General features: G+C 34.2%; 3 protein-coding genes across 8 annotated transcripts in view; 1 reads left to right on the forward strand and 2 right to left on the reverse strand.

The window, feature by feature from the left end:
* Nucleotides 1–6,989, forward strand: part of AAPT1 (aminoalcoholphosphotransferase 1) — an 8,754-nt gene extending 1,765 nt beyond the window's left edge. For 3 of the 4 annotated variants that reach the window (XM_021437394.2, XM_089784668.1, XM_089784667.1), the window contains 16 exons: nucleotides 402–479; nucleotides 628–703; nucleotides 804–826; nucleotides 910–1,010; nucleotides 1,322–1,416; nucleotides 1,579–1,647; nucleotides 2,537–2,606; nucleotides 3,114–3,177; nucleotides 3,262–3,302; nucleotides 3,397–3,481; nucleotides 4,445–4,507; nucleotides 5,219–5,277; nucleotides 5,387–5,439; nucleotides 5,862–5,934; nucleotides 6,512–6,555; nucleotides 6,688–6,989. In XM_021437394.2, the coding sequence (XP_021293069.1) occupies nucleotides 402–479; nucleotides 628–703; nucleotides 804–826; nucleotides 910–1,010; nucleotides 1,322–1,416; nucleotides 1,579–1,647; nucleotides 2,537–2,606; nucleotides 3,114–3,177; nucleotides 3,262–3,302; nucleotides 3,397–3,481; nucleotides 4,445–4,507; nucleotides 5,219–5,277; nucleotides 5,387–5,439; nucleotides 5,862–5,934; nucleotides 6,512–6,533 (972 nt within the window). In that variant the 3' untranslated portion in view covers nucleotides 6,534–6,555; nucleotides 6,688–6,989. The remainder of the gene's footprint in view (nucleotides 1–401; nucleotides 480–627; nucleotides 704–803; nucleotides 827–909; nucleotides 1,011–1,321; nucleotides 1,417–1,578; nucleotides 1,648–2,536; nucleotides 2,607–3,113; nucleotides 3,178–3,261; nucleotides 3,303–3,396; nucleotides 3,482–4,444; nucleotides 4,508–5,218; nucleotides 5,278–5,386; nucleotides 5,440–5,861; nucleotides 5,935–6,511; nucleotides 6,556–6,687) is intronic. The other variant, XM_021437395.2, reaches the window with a different exon arrangement.
* Nucleotides 6,990–7,894: 905 nt separating this feature from the next.
* Nucleotides 7,895–14,495, reverse strand: AXR1 (NAD(P)-binding Rossmann-fold superfamily protein). Of its 3 annotated transcripts, none has more exons than XM_021437750.1 (14): nucleotides 14,339–14,495; nucleotides 13,979–14,151; nucleotides 13,709–13,872; nucleotides 13,335–13,445; nucleotides 13,036–13,115; nucleotides 12,413–12,563; nucleotides 12,233–12,326; nucleotides 11,640–11,728; nucleotides 10,844–10,917; nucleotides 10,597–10,759; nucleotides 9,912–9,997; nucleotides 8,805–8,888; nucleotides 8,540–8,720; nucleotides 7,895–8,389 (listed from the first exon to the last, which is right to left on the reverse strand). In XM_021437750.1, the coding sequence occupies exons 1-14, from the start codon at nucleotides 14,374–14,376 to the stop codon at nucleotides 8,303–8,305; spliced, it is 1,575 nt and encodes a 524-aa protein (XP_021293425.1). In that variant the 5' UTR covers nucleotides 14,377–14,495; the 3' UTR covers nucleotides 7,895–8,302. The 3 variants fall into 3 exon arrangements, with proteins under 3 accessions (XP_021293425.1, XP_089640868.1, XP_089640867.1); XM_089784742.1 differs by having other exon boundaries at nucleotides 7,895–8,179; nucleotides 8,268–8,389; nucleotides 10,597–10,917; XM_089784741.1 differs by having other exon boundaries at nucleotides 10,597–10,917.
* Nucleotides 14,496–16,418: 1,923 nt separating this feature from the next.
* Nucleotides 16,419–17,025, reverse strand: LOC110423455 (uncharacterized). The gene has a single exon (XM_021437668.2). The coding sequence runs from the start codon at nucleotides 16,924–16,926 to the stop codon at nucleotides 16,570–16,572; it is 357 nt and encodes a 118-aa protein (XP_021293343.1). The 5' UTR covers nucleotides 16,927–17,025; the 3' UTR covers nucleotides 16,419–16,569.
* Between the last annotated feature and the right edge of the window lie 1,409 nt (nucleotides 17,026–18,434).

Here is an 18,434-nt window from a genome sequence, read left to right on the forward strand (position 1 = left end):
TTTGAAATTGGAATTTGTGTAGTGAATGACTTCAAATGAGAGTTTTAAGGCTAATTGTGATTAAAAGTGGTAGTGTATGTAAATGATATTTATATGGTGAGAAGGGCATGTGTATGTTAATTTAACCTGCAAAAACTATAAATTTTCTTTCTTTTTCTCATGCACTTGCAATTTAGATAGAAATAAATTTCACTTCTTCTAATGGCAGTTTCTATGTTTGATATACAACTGGTGTTGCCTTACATGTCTGTTTAATTAATGTCGGTCTCATGTGTAAATACTATCCTTCAGCAAACATGTTGGTTGTGTGTATGATGGTGTCTTGGAAGGCTTAGGAGAATGATACATGTTCTTTTGCTATAATCTTTCCATTCAGTTTGTTATTTCTATTACTGTTTCAGATTTATTCCCCTCACTTGGACTCACCCCCACCAAGATGGGTTCATTTTGCACATGGGTTACTTCTATTTTTATATCAGGTTTGCTCTTCCTTCTTGCTGGCAATGTTTTGAAAAATTCTCTCTCCTTTTTCCCCTGGTGTGTTTGGGAAGGGGGAAGAGTGTGTGAATATTTTACTCTTTATTTTCAGTATGGGTTCTTTTTGATGTATTACTAATTACATGCTAGACTTTTGATGCTGTTGACGGGAAGCAAGCCAGAAGGACAAACTCCTCTAGTCCACTTGGAGAGCTTTTTGACCATGGTAATTTCACTTTATCATGTCTTTTCTCCATCACTTGCTACTTACATTGAGAACAAGTTCTTATGTAATAATTATGTTTGGTGTTCCTAAAATGTTACAGGGTGTGATGCGCTTGCATGTGCGGTATGTGTTTAACTTGTTGCATTACAGAACACTTCAAAGGCTAATAAAATTCTTCCATTATATGAGACTGATCCTTTTTGCAGTTTGAAACCATGGCTTTTGGGAGCACTGCCATGTGTGGAAGGGACAGTTTCTGGTTCTGGGTAATTTCAGCTGTTCCATTTTATGGAGCTACATGGGAACAGTAAGTAATCCAAAATGTACTTTATTTTTTTTCTTTTGTTTCCCTGGTAAGAAACCAGGCCATACTTGTGCAATCCTTCAATCACTTGGATTATTCTACAAATGCGTTATAAGTTTTGTCTTCATTACTCTTTTTCTTGCAACCTCCACCATTTTTTGTTATATCAAACCGTTTGATATGTATTTCTCTTGCATGTCTCTGTCCTTACTACATATTAGAAAGGCATATAGTTTATAATGCGGTTTTTGTAGCATACAGTTGAAAGTTAGCCCTGCTGATGCATCTGTTATTTTTCTTTTTTTTTTATGCAGTTATTTCACCAACACGCTTATCCTTCCTGTAATTAATGGGCCTACTGAGGGTCTTGCACTGATATATACATGCCACTTTATGACAGCAATTGTTGGTATGCTACCTCCCTTGATATGTTATTTCTGCCTTCAACAACCTGTGCCGTGAAAACTTTCTTTTACTTGGATCTCATGCATTGAAATTTTGAACTTTCATTATATATTTTTCTTCTATTTTTCACTTTTCTGACTGCTTTATCTTTTTTGTTTCCCTTAAGGTGCCCAATGGTGGGCTCAGCAATTCGGGAAGTCCATGCCCTTGTTCAGTTGGGTACCTTTTGTTAATGGTAAGTTTCTAATTATGTGATATTTCTTTTGCAACTGGACAATAATCAGCTAATGTCTTTATTAGTCGACACTTCACAAATACTATAAATGCAATATATGGGGGATCTTGGGGACATTTTATTATGAATTATAAGATATGATGGTTTTAATTTAAAGTTTTCTTTCTTTTGTGTTCTTGAATATGATCAATAGCTATTTGAATTCTGTCACTCTTCTTCATATTGCTTGATGGATTTCATTTTTTGAAAATACCTTTTACGTTTGGGAAAGTACTAATGCAGCCCTCATGCTACTTATATTAATAGCAATGGATAATGGGTGAAACTATAGATGGAAATGATTTGATAAAACAAATTAAAAAGTTTTAATAGTCTGATGTTGTGGTAATATTGGAGCTGTCACAGAGATAAATTTGTGATGGTTCACTAGATTCAGTCATGAAATTGCTCCTCATTTGACTTCACAGTATGTGATTGTCATTTTGTTCTTCATTCAATACCTTATCTTGGCGTTGTAGCTGTTTCAGCGGTGTTCTTAGTGTACAATCTCGTTTTATTTTATTTTTCTCTATCATTTGCTTGTATCTGGTAGTTCTAAGTATCTGTCCTTTGTTTCCAGAATCTAGTTGTAAATGTTGGATTACAATTTTAAATTGTTAGCTGCTGACCGCATTATCTGTATAGGTATCTTATATTTGATTAGTTATTTATATTTATTATTATTTTGTCTTAAGAAATGCAAGTCAAGCTCAGAAAATTGTGCCTTTTTCTTTTTTTCTTTTTATGTTGGCCTTGGATTTTGGATCTTATTGGTTTATTTGTTGCTTTTTTCATTCTTTTCTTTAACTTCTTGTTACTTATTTAGTTTTTCTACCCTTTTTGGCTTTAGAAATTCCAACATACAAAGGTGTGCTGTATTTGATGATAGCATTTGGTGTTATACCTACAGTCGCTTTCAAGTAAGTGGTTATCCACATCTTAAAATCGTTAAAATTTAGTTCAGGCTTTCATGGTAGTAGCTTCTCATACTTTCTTTTTGGCATTCTTGTAGCCTTACACCAGAGCTGTGGATTATTAGACTTAGTTACTTTGATCTTTTGCAGCACATTGTCTACTTTTCTTTAGCCAGTTTTAGTCTGGTTTTACAACTGAAGCTTGTTATGCTTTCTTTTGGCATTCTTGTAGCACCACACTAGAGCGGTGGACTATTAGGCTGAGTAACATGATCTAATTGCATTCTCATCATCAATGACCTTTTTTATTCCCAACTCATGGCCTTGAAATCCAAATATTTGATGACTGCCAAAAGATTTTAGCTCTGCATGCCCCATATGAACTGCAGAGGCTGTGGTTTCTATGCATGAGGCCTTGTCTTATCAGTCGGGTTTTTATTTTGTTGATATTACAGCTCTTTGGTTAATATAAGCGTAAGCTTCATTAATGTGCTTGTACGGTTTCTTTTGCAGTATAAGCAATGTCCATAAGGTTGTTCAGGCAAGAAAAGGAAGCATGTTACTGGCATTAGCCATGGTAATTCTGTAACTTTTTGTGTTTCTTTCTTCATTCCATATATGCTTAAATGCTTAATAGATGCTTTGTGTTCTTTTTTGTTAGCTTTACCCCTTTGCTGTACTCATGGGAGGAGTGCTGGTTTGGTAAATTGAACCTGTCCTTCTTTCTTTTAGCAATGTTAGTTTTTTCCTTTTTGGTGTGGATATTGGCCTTATGCGGTTTTTTAATACTTTGAAGGGATTATTTGTCTCCCTCCGATATTATGGGAAATTACCCGCATTTAATTATACTGGGAACTGGACTTGCTTTTGGGTTCCTTGTGGTAAGGTTTGCTTGTAATCAGAATTTTTTAATATTTCTAAATTCCTAGTTTAAATGCTCTAGTGTGTCATGTGTCCTCTTTATGACTGTTGTTGGCATCTATAAGTGAAACTGGTGACAATGATTCAAATATGTTTAGAACAATATCTTTGTAGACAATTTCGCTTGTCAACAACCGGAGACAATTCCTTGCTTGCTTGCATGCCAGTAGTTTGGATGCTTAAAACGAGCCAATGCTATTTTTAAGAGTGAATATTTTGTAATTATATACCCTTTTTTAATTTTAATATAGGATGCTGTTGAATCATAGGGAAGTTATTTCTATTTCCTTATTTTTCCTCTCTGTTTCTCTCTCTCCCTCTCTCTTTTCGCTTACTCACTCACTCACTCACTTACTCACTCATCTTTTCTCTTAATAATTTCTATTTATGAAACCTAAGGAAGCCATCACTTTAAGGTCTTTTACTGTTTCTGTTTGCATCACTTTAAAGTGCGTTATTGATTTTCTTTGTCTGACTCATCTCTACAAACTCTTGTGCACCCAATGAAAATTTTCAGTCATTTATTTTGAGTTCTTTCTTCTGCTTCCGCAACTCTATGGATGAGGGGTGTTAATATGAACTCTGGTGTCCATCTTGGGGCTTTACTCTTAATGGCTCCCTTTATAAGCTTTGAATGTTTCAGTGTTAAAGTATTTGTGCATGTGTTATTGAGTGTTGTGTACGTGACTTTTGTGTGTATCTTTCTGTTTATCTGTCTACCTATATATTGTTTTCTTTATTTCTTTTTCCACTTCCCAACACTTATGTATTTTCTTCTGAATATGTGGCTTGTGTTATAGTTGTTTCTTAGGCTTTAGTGTTCTATTTCTCTGGACAGCACTTAAATTCATTTACTGAGCACTGATAAGGTAGGAAGACAAATTCCTATTTACGTGGTTACTGAGAGAAAATTGTTTTGACAGGGACGAATGATTTTGGCTCACTTGTGTGATGAACCCAAGGGATTGAAAACTAACATGTGCATGGTATGTAGCATTCTTTTGTGAAACTGCATATTCTGATCAAATCAATGTGGGTAGAGGCTTAATATAGCTGAGCTTTGAGAAGCTTAGACTTGGCTTCTAACATATATAATCAAGCTCAAGCCAATCCAAGCTTCTTGCAAGCCTAAAAAATTGCAGGCTTGGACTTTAGCTTGTGACAGATTTGTCAATGTCAGCTTGAGTTTGAATGATCTTGATGATAAACTAAACTCAACTGAGTTTGAAAAAGTTTACTTGTTCTTAAATAAGGATCCTAATAAAACTTTTACATTAATATTATCATTTATTTAAACTAGATAGAGTATTGAACTCCCAATCGAGCTTCATTATGTTCAGCGTTGAGCCTGATGAGCTAAGCCAGCCTTACTTTAAGCTTGAGTTTGACTTTTTTTGCAAACAAGCTTGAGTTAAGTGAATCCTGAATTGAGATGAACGTGAGCAGCATGTCTCTTCTGCACCTTTACCCTCCTTTTTTACTGCTATGGAGTTCAATAAACTAGTGCCATAGAATTTTACACCTTCGAAAAAACTGCTTCACTCTTTATTTCTGATTCCATGTACAAGGATTTATATTTGTACTTAAATTTTTATGCTATTTTATTTACAGGAGCAGTGATTTTTGTCTTTTAAGAGGCAAAGATTTTATTCTTTTAACTACTTTTTGATGGACTTGATTACATGTTTTTCTTGCAGTCACTCTTGTATCTTCCATTGGCAATTGCAAATGCTCTTACAGCTAGACTGAATGATGGGTATGTGTTAGTTCGATTTTGCTTGCGACCTGATACAGTGCCATGCCGTTTTAGTTGTTGTTTCTCATTGACATGAATGCTAATTGTTGTTTTCCCTCTTTTACTCCAGTGTTCCTTTAGTTGATGAGGTCTGGGTTCTTCTTGGTTACTGTGTATTCACAGGTATGATTGCTGCCTTCTTTAGTCATTTTACTTAAGGGTTTTAGGCATCTTCTAGACTTTTACCTTGTTGACATATTTTAAATTGACTTGAATCTGGCTGAACCCCATGTCATTCAAACCCATTTTGAAGGGAGTAAAAAGCATGGATTTGGTACTCTATGCAACTTTTTTCCTACATCTACTAAATAAATTTATTTGGCCAAAAAAAATCTATTTATTTCTGAACTAGTTCTGTAATAGGTTTTGTTTGACAATATAAAGACGAGTTTGGTTGTGGTTTAAAATGAGATCTATTAATTTTTAAACATTAATTTGTGTTATAAGTTAGCATCTTTATCTCTCTGTCAGTTCAAAGCTCTGTGCTATCATTTTATTTTTTTGTTGTTATATGTTGCCTGATATTTCTCTTTTTCTCAAAACAGCATCGCTCTACTTGCACTTTGCCACATCAGTTATTCATGAAATTACGACAGCTTTGGGTATTTATTGCTTCAGGTGAGGAAGTTCTATTGCCCATCAATGTTATTTTGGGCATAGAACCTTGTATTTTGCTATTTATTGTGCAGTGATTTGAATCATTGGTAAATGTGGCCCTCTCAAAATGAAGTTTAAAGCTCCTAACTTGTAGGATATATTATTCATCTGCTGTCTGTCTTTCTTTGCTTTAATGTGTTTTGGGTCAAATCCTGCAAAGATTCAGTATTATGACTGCAATGATATGCAAGTGTGGTCGGACATGGGACCTACTTAGGTTAAATTTACTCTTTTAATCCGTTTGATTAAGGTTGTATGAAGTGATATTTGGGTAACACTTGTCTCTTTTTACTTAGATTCATCTTGGACTATACCTATTTGTTTGTTGGTCAGCTTTTATCCTAGTTACTTTCGACCCTAGAAGTTTGCCTTGTGTGTTTTGTTTTTTTTTTTTTCTTTTGGTTCTGTAGAAAAGTTTAAATTCTACGACAGGCCTATTGATCTTGTAGTTTTTAGAATATTAAGGTTTCGGGTTGCTCTTCAGAGTACTTTTTCTAGTCCATTGTTTCTAATCATTATCCCTTTGTTAAAATGACAGGATAACTAGGAAAGAGGCTTGAACATTAGTGATGGTTATCTGGGGTATGTTTCTTTTTCCCTCATTCCGAACCATGATACTGTTGAGATCGCAATACATTTGGTTTTAACCTGCGAGTCAGTACGGAGTTTGAGTTGGATTAAGCTTTCTGACTGTTGTTTTTCACAATTATCTAGTGCATACAGGTTTCCTGGATGGAAATTGGTTTACAACTTTTGCTCCACCAGAAGGTTGGTAGCACTGCTGTAGGGATTCAGTATTTGGCAAAATTCTTTTTGATCCGAATCTAGTCCTAGTGCCAAAAACATTGCGGGGCTCATCGACATTGTTATAAATGTTCTGTTGAGTTTGAGAATAGAGCAGGAAAATTTAGTTATGTAAACTCTTTTATCTATGACTTAAATGTATGAATCAATTATTTTCTGGTGGATATTTACAATAAAAGTTTTTGAAGCATATACAGCAAAAAGCACTCTAATCCCAGGCAGGCTAGTTGAAGCATATAATGTTGATGATATATGGAACTTGTGAATGAAATGGAAACTTCTATTTCTGGTAAGCATATGCACAACTCTTGGAATTGGAAAAGATGGGAAAAGTGGGAAACTAAAACAGCTATTATCAAGGTATTTATCAATGTAAAATGCAAGACAAATTAATTATAAATAAAATAAAATAAGAAAAGAAGTATTTTGTCTCCTAAAAATTCTATGCATCTAAGATGCCTAAATAAGGTTTGGTTACTGAACCTATGTACAATGTTCCATTCATTTCATGAATATCACTGATGGAATTAAATGATTTTTAATTTTTTGAATTTATATAAAATATATATTTTTATTACTAAGTTACCGTAAGACAAATGTTATATTTTTTTAATATTTAAATTAGAATAAAATTTATAAATTTTAATATTGTGATTTAAAAAAATAATAAAATTTTAATTTTTTTGATTTAAAACCAACTCCAACGAACCAATTCGGTTTTTAATCGATTTTAATCAATTTTTTAAATATATTTTATCTATTTTATCCTGTTTAAATATAACAAATAGAACTGACCAAACTACCTAATTACTCACCCTTACAAATTTCAATATATTATGCCGTATCTCTATTTAGACTTGTTTTTTTTTTTTGTTTAAATAGTTCTCTTTCTGAAGTCCAGTGATTTCCATTTACCATTTTCTTTTATTTTTTTTCAATTTTTTAACAAGAAAAACATATTTATCACCAGATCATCAGAAATTATCTGGGCAAAGTTTCATCTTCCAAGTCTGCTAACTTGAAACCTGAATCGCCCGGGGTACCAAATGACCATAAAGTCACAAAAATCATTCCCTTAAAGAAAAAACAGTAGAAAATAGCAGAGGAATGGGGGAAGTGAATAAGGAATGCCAACATTAGCATTGCTTTTACTTCGCTCAATAAATTAAATGTTGAGATCTTTCGCACTCTTCAGTTATCCTTCTTTCCCTGTTTTTCTCTTCCCTACTCGATTTGAATCAGGTTACATGAACTATAGTATCATTAAAATCTCTCCATCAAACCACATAGCTATTGCCTTGCAATGATGCAAATAATGCCTCAATCCCAAAAATCTTTTACAAAATGGAGCAGCAAAGCTATACCTGCATATGAAATTGCCCATCCCATCTCACGATGGAATCTGCCGGTGAAACCAGAAGTTGAGAACATGTATTCCATTGAAATAGATATGGCACAAGGTAGTTGCACCAGAGATGATGCGAACATACCATTTACTACTTCAAACAATTGCTAGCTTGAAGATCTAATACAGTGACAACAACTGAGACTTGTGATCAATCCCATTGAATACGTAAGTGCCAGACATGGGAACAAACTGTTTCGTTATAAGCTGCAACAAATGCAATTTAGGGCACTTATAAGAACACCAAGTAATACGAACTATGCCAAACCAAAATCATTTTTTGGTAACCGCCTCCATTTAGACCATGGCAACATGCACTTGAAACACATAGCTGATAAAAAGACTAAGACGCTATACCTTGATCACCTCTTGTGATGCTATTCCTCCAATGAAGGCAGCAACTGTATGGAGCTCTGCAGCACCAAATCGACACATTTCATTTATAAGGTCCTCTGTCAATGTTAAGCCATTGCAACCCAAATCATTAAGTAGGCTAACAGCTGTAGTTTTTAACCGAGATATATCCTCATCCATTCCACTGGAAAAGAATAACCACATAGTTAGCATGCAAACTCAGGTTACGATACTAACAGAAAGAAGAAACAAAAAGAGTTAGGCTTACCCATCAAACTGCCCAGGAAAACTGTTAAAATTTGCAGCATAGCGGTCCACAGCTCTTAGAAGAATATAGAATCCCACAGCAATACTACATATAACCACAAGAGCATAGGTTGTAAGCAAGACGTATCATCAAGATTTGGATTGTAATCAAAATCATAATTTTGCAAATTGCAAATAAAAAATCAAATCATAAAACACAGAGAAAAACAATGAAAACACTTCAAATGAATTTTAGACAATAAGCATTCATGTAAAACAGGGGAAAGGAAAACAACTATATGCTAAAATTAATATGTAAGAGTATAAAAAAGTTCTTAAAATTCACCTTTTAAATTCAGAAAACTATATACCTAAACACATACAGCTTCTCAACAACTTATAGTTTAGGAGAGTCAAACAAATTCATATTTATGTGATTTTCTAACTGCTTAAAGAAAGTTTAGGAACCCTAAATTCCTCGTAGAAATCAGAAGAAAGATAAAAGCTAAAGCAGTTTTCTTTATTATTATTTTGATTCTATGGGCCTTCAGGAAAGGGTTTAAAGTCTTTTGCTTGAAAAAGAAATGGTAAATTTTTAAGTAGCTGGTGTAACTGCAGCTGTTTGGCCGTTCAGGTCTGAGGCAAACTAGGAATGGTTATGAAAGTTTCAATTTCAGGGTGCGTGTGTCTTTTGAATAGCTTCAATTTCAATTTCACAGAGTTAAAGCCCTAAACCAGTACCAATCAAAGCAATATGTCCCAGGCATCAAAAACTGGAAAGGCCAATATACGAGATCCAACTAGATGTTTCTCTAAACTACAGACTATGCTATCTGACTTCTAGGATTTGGAAAAAATCAGAGAAACACAATTGTAAAGTAAGGACCCACTCTGTTACTATAACATTACTCAGAAGACCAGGCAAATTCACTTAGTTTAAGCATGTTATATGACAGATAGAATCCTATGATGTAGTCTGTAAAAGAAAGTTTTCATCTATATAGGGCAATGCATTTGGTCCAAAACAGATCAAAGAACATCAAAATATTCTGAAAGGGGAAGAGACAGGAGATTAGATAATGCACATAATTTCGAACTTTGGAAGCACTAAAATTTAAGTCAGTGGCACCTGTAATCTTCATCTGTTAAATACTTCTGCAGCTCAGGAAGGGATGGGTTATTATACTCATCCTCAATGAGGCGATACCTGCAAACCTACAAAGTAAAGATTAGAATGCCTAGTTGATGGGCAGCAAGTCAAAGAGCTATAAATGAATGAGAACTTCTTCTATATAAGCTGTCAAAAATACGTTATCAACCCTCAGTTTGTGCTTTTGAGATTTTGCCCATGTGTGCTCAAGTTAGCTGAGGGAGATCTCAAAAGAGGCATGCCTCTTTATAATCTCTCTGGAATCACCATTAGGGTGAAACCTCAGCAACATATTGCACAATATTCTATTTGTCATAACATAAACATTCATGCATGGGGGATGCTGATGATAAAACTAAAGGGCAGAAAGATCCAATTAACAGAAAAACAAATGATGAAATTTAGACCAGAAGGCCAGAACAGCTAGTGATCACCAATAGGATTAAGACAAAAGATTATTTAACAAAAAGCATTTAACAGAGTACAATAGAGATCCACCAAGGTATTCTACAAAATGATACTATAGGCTCCAAACAGTTTACACACTTTAGTAGAAATTGTGATATAGATGCCACTTACCATCAAAGTGCTTCTCATATCAATGAGGATACAGGCAGTAGATTGAACCATAAAATAAGAGACAGATGCAATTTCACAGACTTACTTTGAGTTTTCTTGCATTTTTACAGAAGCTTTTTATTGTTGCCTTTGGGATACTATTTGGATCTCTGCCAATTTTCTTAAGAATATTCCTAACTCGTTTTTCAATGACAAGAAAATCAGCCTCAGACTTAGCCTGATAGATCTTCTGCAAGTTTATGTAATGCCTGAACAAGAGAATTGATAGAGCGGTCATCCTCAATTTTAGATAAAAGAAACAGCTAGAAATTTTGCATGGATCAATCACTAACTCAGTTGAAGATGTCATATCTGGTATGGACCCCTCAAGTGGTGCCTCCCCACCACCTTCATTTGCAATGAACTCCTGCATAAAGTGCACAATTGCAAAGACTAAATTTGATCAATAGAGACTTGCAGGAGATTGAATAAATTTAACTTGAAGGGCAATCATAAACATTTATAGCGGGATGGACATTGATTAAAAATTCAATAATTTGAAGAAACTTTACATAGACAAATTAATATCACCAAGAATGTTGCATGGAGAATGCATGTTTAAACCTATGCATAACATTAACAAATAGCAAACTATCATGCCACCAGAACGCAATATAAAGTCCAACTTTTTTTCTCTCCACAAACAGGTATGCCCGCGACACTTTGCATAGATGGTGCCACTTAAATCAAGCAATCAGACAATAAAAATTGACAATTACTTCAAATTGTTGAGACGTCATTGCAAACTGAAAGTTTATCTAAAGTTTTCCCAAAAATATTTGAAGAAAGAGTGAAACAGTTCTGAGAAACAAGTCAGTTATGCAAATAATCTGCTCTAGTTATAAAATTATAACAGCTCTAGCCACCATTCAGGATCAGCAAGCCTCATTTAGGTTTTTCAGAAAGACTCTAGGGTTACAACTAAACAAATAAATGATTCTATGCTTCTATCAATCTATAACTGTTCATTACAAGAAAAAAGATATGACTGACATTCTAACCAATGCCAGTTCAGCCACAATAAAGTGAAGGGAATTTAATAATTAATTGAGTTTTTTGCAAGTGCAAGTTAACTTTTAAATCACCAACCTTCAAAGCTGCTACCATCACCCAAAAGTCAGAAGAATTAGAAGCAACTTCAGCACAGCTATCAATAATTATCTGCTGCAAATCTGAACCTGAGATAAAAAAACAGAGGGTTAGGTTAACCACCAACCAGAGTAAACTCTGATTTTGCAGCTGATGCCAACTCAACACTGAAAACAAACTAATAATGAATGCAAAGGATAATGCATGACAATTAGTAATAGAAGCTTGATCAACAAAAGTAAAGAGTTTACTAATCATAAAAAGGATACTTTGCCCACTCAATTTGTTTCGCATCAGTAAGTTCTTTATCCGATTTATAGTTACAACTAATTTCTTAATGTGAACAGATAGCAAGTTTCCTCAAATCTGCTTCCCTCTTAAGCCTAGAGCATGAGAGCAATACCAACTCCAATCCCAGGAAAAAGCGTTGCCATGGGTCGGTTAGCTGGATTACATGGTTCAAGGCAGTACAAGCCACAGATCCTTCTATAAAATCAATGTACTTTCTCATTGTATTTCCAGATGATACAAAGAAGTTTTTATGGAAATCCTTCTAAAACTTTAAACCATGCTTCTGCTTAAGATAAACTTACTGATTCCCCGAGGAGCAAACACTTTGAAGGAGGCATCAATAGCTTCTTTATAGTTGTCTTCATCCATTGCAACCATCCTGGCTTTGAGAAGTTCCTAAAATGTCCAAGAACTAAAACTAAATCCACTGACATAAATCAGAAGAAAAATCTAACAGATAAAATTCGCAGAAATTTTTAAACCTTGAACTCTCTTTTCTCTTCCCTGGTTGATGGAAGACTACCTCCATGGCTTTTTATCCACTCGTCAGCCATCTTCACAAGGATGACAACATATGGTATGTGCTTATGAGCAACAGGGTCTTGCACATTTAGGTCAATAGCTTCTGCAAACCTATTATTCATAAATGCCAGTCAGAATTCTAATAGTGGAAAACAAAAGGATATAAGCTTAAAGTTCAATGAATATTCACATATATTCTAAGGACACATCAGAGGGCAACACATTGAGAAAAAGACATCATTGGATGAATTACAAGAATTCCTTGAGGATATACCAAAAGTACAGTTTCATCCTAACATGATAGAAAAATATATACTACCTCCCTCAACAAGAAGTTAAGTGTAATAAAACTTACCACTGACCATAAGTGAGGAGAGTATTTGGTTTCAGGAAGCTGAGTTTAGGTATCTCACAATACACAAAGATGTAATGTCTTTTCTACCTAATGTTTTAACAGTTAAACTGGCATCATAAAACCATTATGGTGCAAGCCAATAGCAAATAGAAATATATAAACATGCACTGAGAAATAAACCAACATAAGCATTAATTAAAAAAAATAAAATAAAATAAAAATTCATACCCTCTCAGTTCAGGCCATGGGTTATTCAACCTAAGGTCATCTAGAAAATGATCAGGCTTTGACTCAATCACAGCATGTTCCTGCCACAAGCAAAACTTAATGATTATTATTAAACCTTTTGCTTCATTTTCTCCTTGCATCTTGTCTAAATTTTAAAATGAATAACCATCCATTTCCACTTGACCTACATAAAAATTCAATTGAAATTAAAGATATTTTCATACTGATATCATTTATATCTCTGAGATGTCCATGGTGATGGGATGAAAGCGCAAAAAATGTAAACTACAACATGTTACCTTTACACTAATGCGAACTAAACCTGTCAGGCCATAGGAGCGAGCAAAAATCAACATCACATTTGCTTCTCTACAGATTCTATCAAGCTTCACCATAGATTCTTCCACCAGCTGAAACAACATCATAGTCAAAAGGAATGAATCAAAATATAAGCAAGAATAGAATCACAGGATTTTTCTAAGTAACAAAGCAACACAAAATAATGAATAGAGCTATTTTAATTCCAAATGGCCTTTGCACACATAGACATCAATAAGAGCCAGACTTACCCCTCAAAGAGAAATTGACAGTAACATGTAGCAATATAATATGAAACCTAACAGTTAACTTCATCGCTGAAAGTAGGTAATTAAGGAATGGGAAGATTGGATACCTGAGTGGCTACAACTAAGGTAAATTGAGAAAAAAAAGATGGGTTGGTGTCGATCAAAGCTTCGGGATGCTCTTCAATAAATTTAGCTTTAACAGCATCATTTAGCTCTTGGAGGAATGAGCAAACACACTTGGCCTTTGACTGACCAAGACTTGACTCATCCACTAACCCAGAACAATACCCAGAGAGGAGACAAGATTATTACAAAAATGAAGGTTATAAAAATGAAAAAAAAAAAAAGAGGGGGAGGGGGAGCACTATAAAACTTACCCATAAAATTATTTCCAAGGTCACCCAACTCAACCTTAGATCCATCAACTATCGTAATGCTTCCAACACCACCAAGAACAAGATTCTTCAAAGTCTCAGAACCAGTTGGCCCACAATTTAGTAAACATATGCTTGCTTTCTCTAAAGCTGCTTGCCCTTGTTCACCCCAGATCCTGCCAATTTTTTATTTTTTTTTTAATTTTGTTAACATTGCGAATAGGCACAGCAACTTAAATTATTCGGGAGGAAAAATCTATTGAAACTTGAATTTTTTTTACTCTTTTTTTTTGTTGCAAAGATAGAAAAATTTAAATCAAAAACCTAAAAAGGAACAAAATCTAATTACAGTTGAAAGGATACCTGAGCTGACGATCATATTTTGTTTTAGGCTCCGCCATCGTTAACTTAATTGCTTCTTCGCTTGCTTACTACGCACAGTTACAGTCCAAGCACTGTCCGCGTGCGTTTTGAGGACAACGCCGAGGCTTTCGATTAGTGCAACGGTGTGTTTTATCAGGCAGACCAAAATAGCTTATTTGATTATTGATAGCCTAAAACAGCGTCGTTCATTGCTTGTCGCTGCTCTGATCTGCTGTGCTCAAAAGTCAGGGGCCCATTGGGCTTGGGCTTGGGCTTCGGCATCGGCTTGCTTAAATATTTCATTAAGTTTCATTGTTTGCTGGCGTGGGACAGTGCGAATAACATAAAAGAGCAGCTTAGGCCAGCTGCCGCCTTGGTTGTAGAACTGACAATTTTATATATGATACAACAATCCTATACAAACACGATACGGATTTAAATAGATTTAAGTTTAAATTAATCATATTAATACAATTAAAATATAAATAAATTATGTATTAATCATGTCAAACCTTCTTAACCCGTTTAAGATGTATATAAGATGCGATTTTAAGAATTCTAGGCTTGATTAAAAGAGTTAGATTGAACAGTTTTTAGGCATGTTCAAATTACAAAATAATTGCAGTTAGAATCAGTCTTTGAAACTAAGGAAAGCATAAATACTTGCTAACCCAGTCTAAACCTTGCTCAGCAAGAATGAGATGAATGATGACTTTCTTTTTATAAAGACTTACAGATGAACGATTTACTAAGCATTAATGGCTCTTAGAAAATATCTACAGGGAGGGGGACTTCATTTAAGTCCTATGCAAATCTAAACGGACTTTATAGCCTACAAATCCAAAAAACATTGACAAAATATCAAAAGCAGAGCACCAGAGCTAAAGCAGAAAATTAAATAGGTGAAAAGGTGCCATGAATTATGCTAACGATAGATGAAATAAAAGCATGCAATTAGTAACATAAAGAGAAAGGAAAACATCTTACTATCAGATTAAGGATCAGGGCAAAGGGGTTAGCTGATGGTGCTCATTAAGTCTTTTGACGGTTGCCATAGAATCCTTGAACCAAATCTGATCTTTGATTGGGATGAAGGGTTTGTGGGAAGGGAAGGGCTACTGATCCTATTTCCCTGTTTCATGGCACAGCCAACTGGACTTTAAACAGTAAAATAAATTATCTTAGGGAAACCATTGCCTAGCTGAGAGTGCACTAGAAGAAACTTGAACAAGAAAGGTTTCGAAATCCTCTTAAGCCAATTCTAAGGCCATATGCAAGATCCTTCAACTTGTGTTCATCTTTCTCTGGAGGTTAATCACCAGCTTGCTAACTTCAAGCAAACTTGTTCAATGGAAACAATAGCAAAGCTATGAATATCAAACTTTAGCAATCAGCTAAACATCAATTCTTACAGGCCAAGAATCTAACCTTTAGTAGCAATCCAGTTATCAAGCCAAGTGCAGAGCTACCACATCTGAATATCAAAGATAGTTAAAAGAACTGAGCTATTGAGAACCCAGATGACTCTAAATTCTAACAATCTCCACCTCAATTTGATAAGCTTTCAAGAAAAAGAAAAAATTGAACTGAAGTTGTAGGCTGGTGCCATTTCACCATCTCTTATCAGCCAACCCTAACTCACACTCACTTTCATTTAGCTGAAGAACATAGCTTCCGAAAGCAAATCATACTTTCTTTACACATCACCAAGAAAAAGAAAGTCTGCATTCAGCAGCTCTTCCAGTTAAAACTTGGTCCTTCTACAAACACCAAGCACAAATGTTCTCAAAGTGATGTGATCATGATGCACAATTTAAGCCAGTTTAGATAACAAAGTAACTAATGTAAGTTGCAATGCAGAGCTTATAACAAGCACGAATGCAATTAAAGACTTACATATTTACATGATTCAAACCCTAATGAACACTAACATAATTAAAGATGCTAGTAATAAATTTACTTAACCACATCATCAAACATTTCTTAAACAGTTTTTATTTTTCAGTAATTAATTTGAGCTTCAATAAGGCTTAACTTCGTAAAGCAGGTCAGAGAACTGCGTAAATTTGCAAGTAACGGATTCAAAATGGAAAACTAAAAATTTATTACAACTACTAGTATTTGTTTCATGTTTCTTTTCAATTTAACAAGAAAGGAGTAACTAAATCTACAACCTAGGGCCAAAATAGGAAGGAAAAAAAAAGAGTTCAAATTCACATAATAAACTAGTTTCATTCACTAGTTAACAAATCCACAACCGGATCGGCCAAATCCAGAGCCGACTGTGTTGAATTCAGAAACAGCATCCCTTTGGCGGCTAATAGCTTCTTCCTCTGGAGACACCTGGGCCCGTAGACCCTCGCTGTAGCCGCGAAGCAAGGGAAGCCGTCAATGGATGCGGAGAAGGTTTGACCACCACTAGACGGCGGAGAGGACGGAGAGATCTGAAAGAGGGAGCTGATTCGGTGCGATCTGGCGCTGATCCGTGAGTCCCTGAGGCGAGCTAGGGCCCCGGGTTTGAGATACTTTAGGAAGGGTTCGGTTCCGGTCAGGGAATGCCTGGCTAAGGATCGGGTTCTCCGGTTCATGATTGGAAGTGAATGGGTTAAGCGACAGGGAAATAGAGGTGTTTTTTTTTTTTTTTGTGGTGTTGGAAGGAGAGAGATAGGGTTTGGCCGTTTGGAAGATTAGGTTGGATTTTTAAGGAGGGAGAGAGCGGGAAAATGAGGGAGGGAATGTGGGGGTTTGAAAGAAGGGGTCAGGACTCAGAAGGCGCGGAATTGAGTAGGGTCTAGGGTTAGCTCATGGCTGCTGAGTTGGCCCGGCATCCTGCTCGGGTGAGTCCCTGGCGTTTTATGTCAAGGTGATGCAGACCCATGGTCCACTCTTGGTGCACCCCAAATAGGCGCACCAGGACCAGGGCCATCGTCTATTCTTATTTCTTGGTCTTTTACTCTTTAACATTGTCTGATTTTTTTATAATTATTGATTAATTAAGGTGATATTTATAAAAAAATTACAATTAATGTGTTATCTCTTATTATTATTATATTATTATATCCTTTTATTAATTTTTTATTATTACGTGATTATGAGTGAATATTACATATAAATAAAATTTGAATGTAAAATCTTTTTACTATATAAATTTTAAAATATAATAAGTGAGAGTGTTTAAAAACTATAACTTATTTAATAATTTAAATTAAGAGGATAGGCACAAAAGATAAAATTAGTTTTTGTTTTATGGGCAATTGGTATGTAATATTAATTTATGATAATAATAATAAATTTCCTAAATAAAAACATTATTATAATGTCATATTTCATAAAATAAGAACGTTATTTTTTTTCTTATAAATAAAATAAGAACTTTTATTTATTGTAATTTCTAGCTGAAATTTTCCAACTAGTTTTTTTCTCATTGTTCAAAGCACACTCAAATTTATTTTTCAATATTTGCTACTTCTCCAATGAATTTAGATAAAATTTGATAATTTTTAACATCTATTTCTTTTAATTTTTTTGGACATAATATTTCTTAAAAGGTTACATTAGTCTAACATAATAGTAATCAATAAAAACTATTTCAAATAATCCAAAAATAACAAATCAAAATTTAATAAAAACAAAAGGATAATTTATATAGTTCTCCCAAGTCTCAGGGCAGCCTTTGGGTAAGGCCACCCAAGCAAGTGTTTAGGCCTCAAATTTGAAAAGTCTCATATTTTTATAATCATAATTTAATTAAATATATAGAAATATATAAAATTTAATAAATCAATAAATTATTTATCTATTTTCTTATACTTAATAAATATTTATTTTCTCTCACTGTCACATTTATTTTATTAAACTAATTATCTCATTTATTATTACAAATATTTTAAAGTAAAAAATAATTAATAAAATGATATATTCTCTCAATTCTTTAATTATGTGTCTAATAAATTTTAATTTTTTATCACTTCTCAATTATTTTTTGTTCAATCTATAATATCCACTCTTTAATTTTTCTTCCATCATTGTTCTATTTTATTTTAACTTCATATTTCTTCTAAAAAATGCGCAAGAAATCTATATATTTATTATCTTT

This window comes from Theobroma umbraticum, unplaced genomic scaffold, assembly GCF_002168275.2.
Source record: "Theobroma umbraticum cultivar Fairchild unplaced genomic scaffold, ASM216827v3 scaffold_20.0, whole genome shotgun sequence".
Classification (NCBI taxonomy): domain Eukaryota; kingdom Viridiplantae; phylum Streptophyta; class Magnoliopsida; order Malvales; family Malvaceae; genus Theobroma; species Theobroma umbraticum.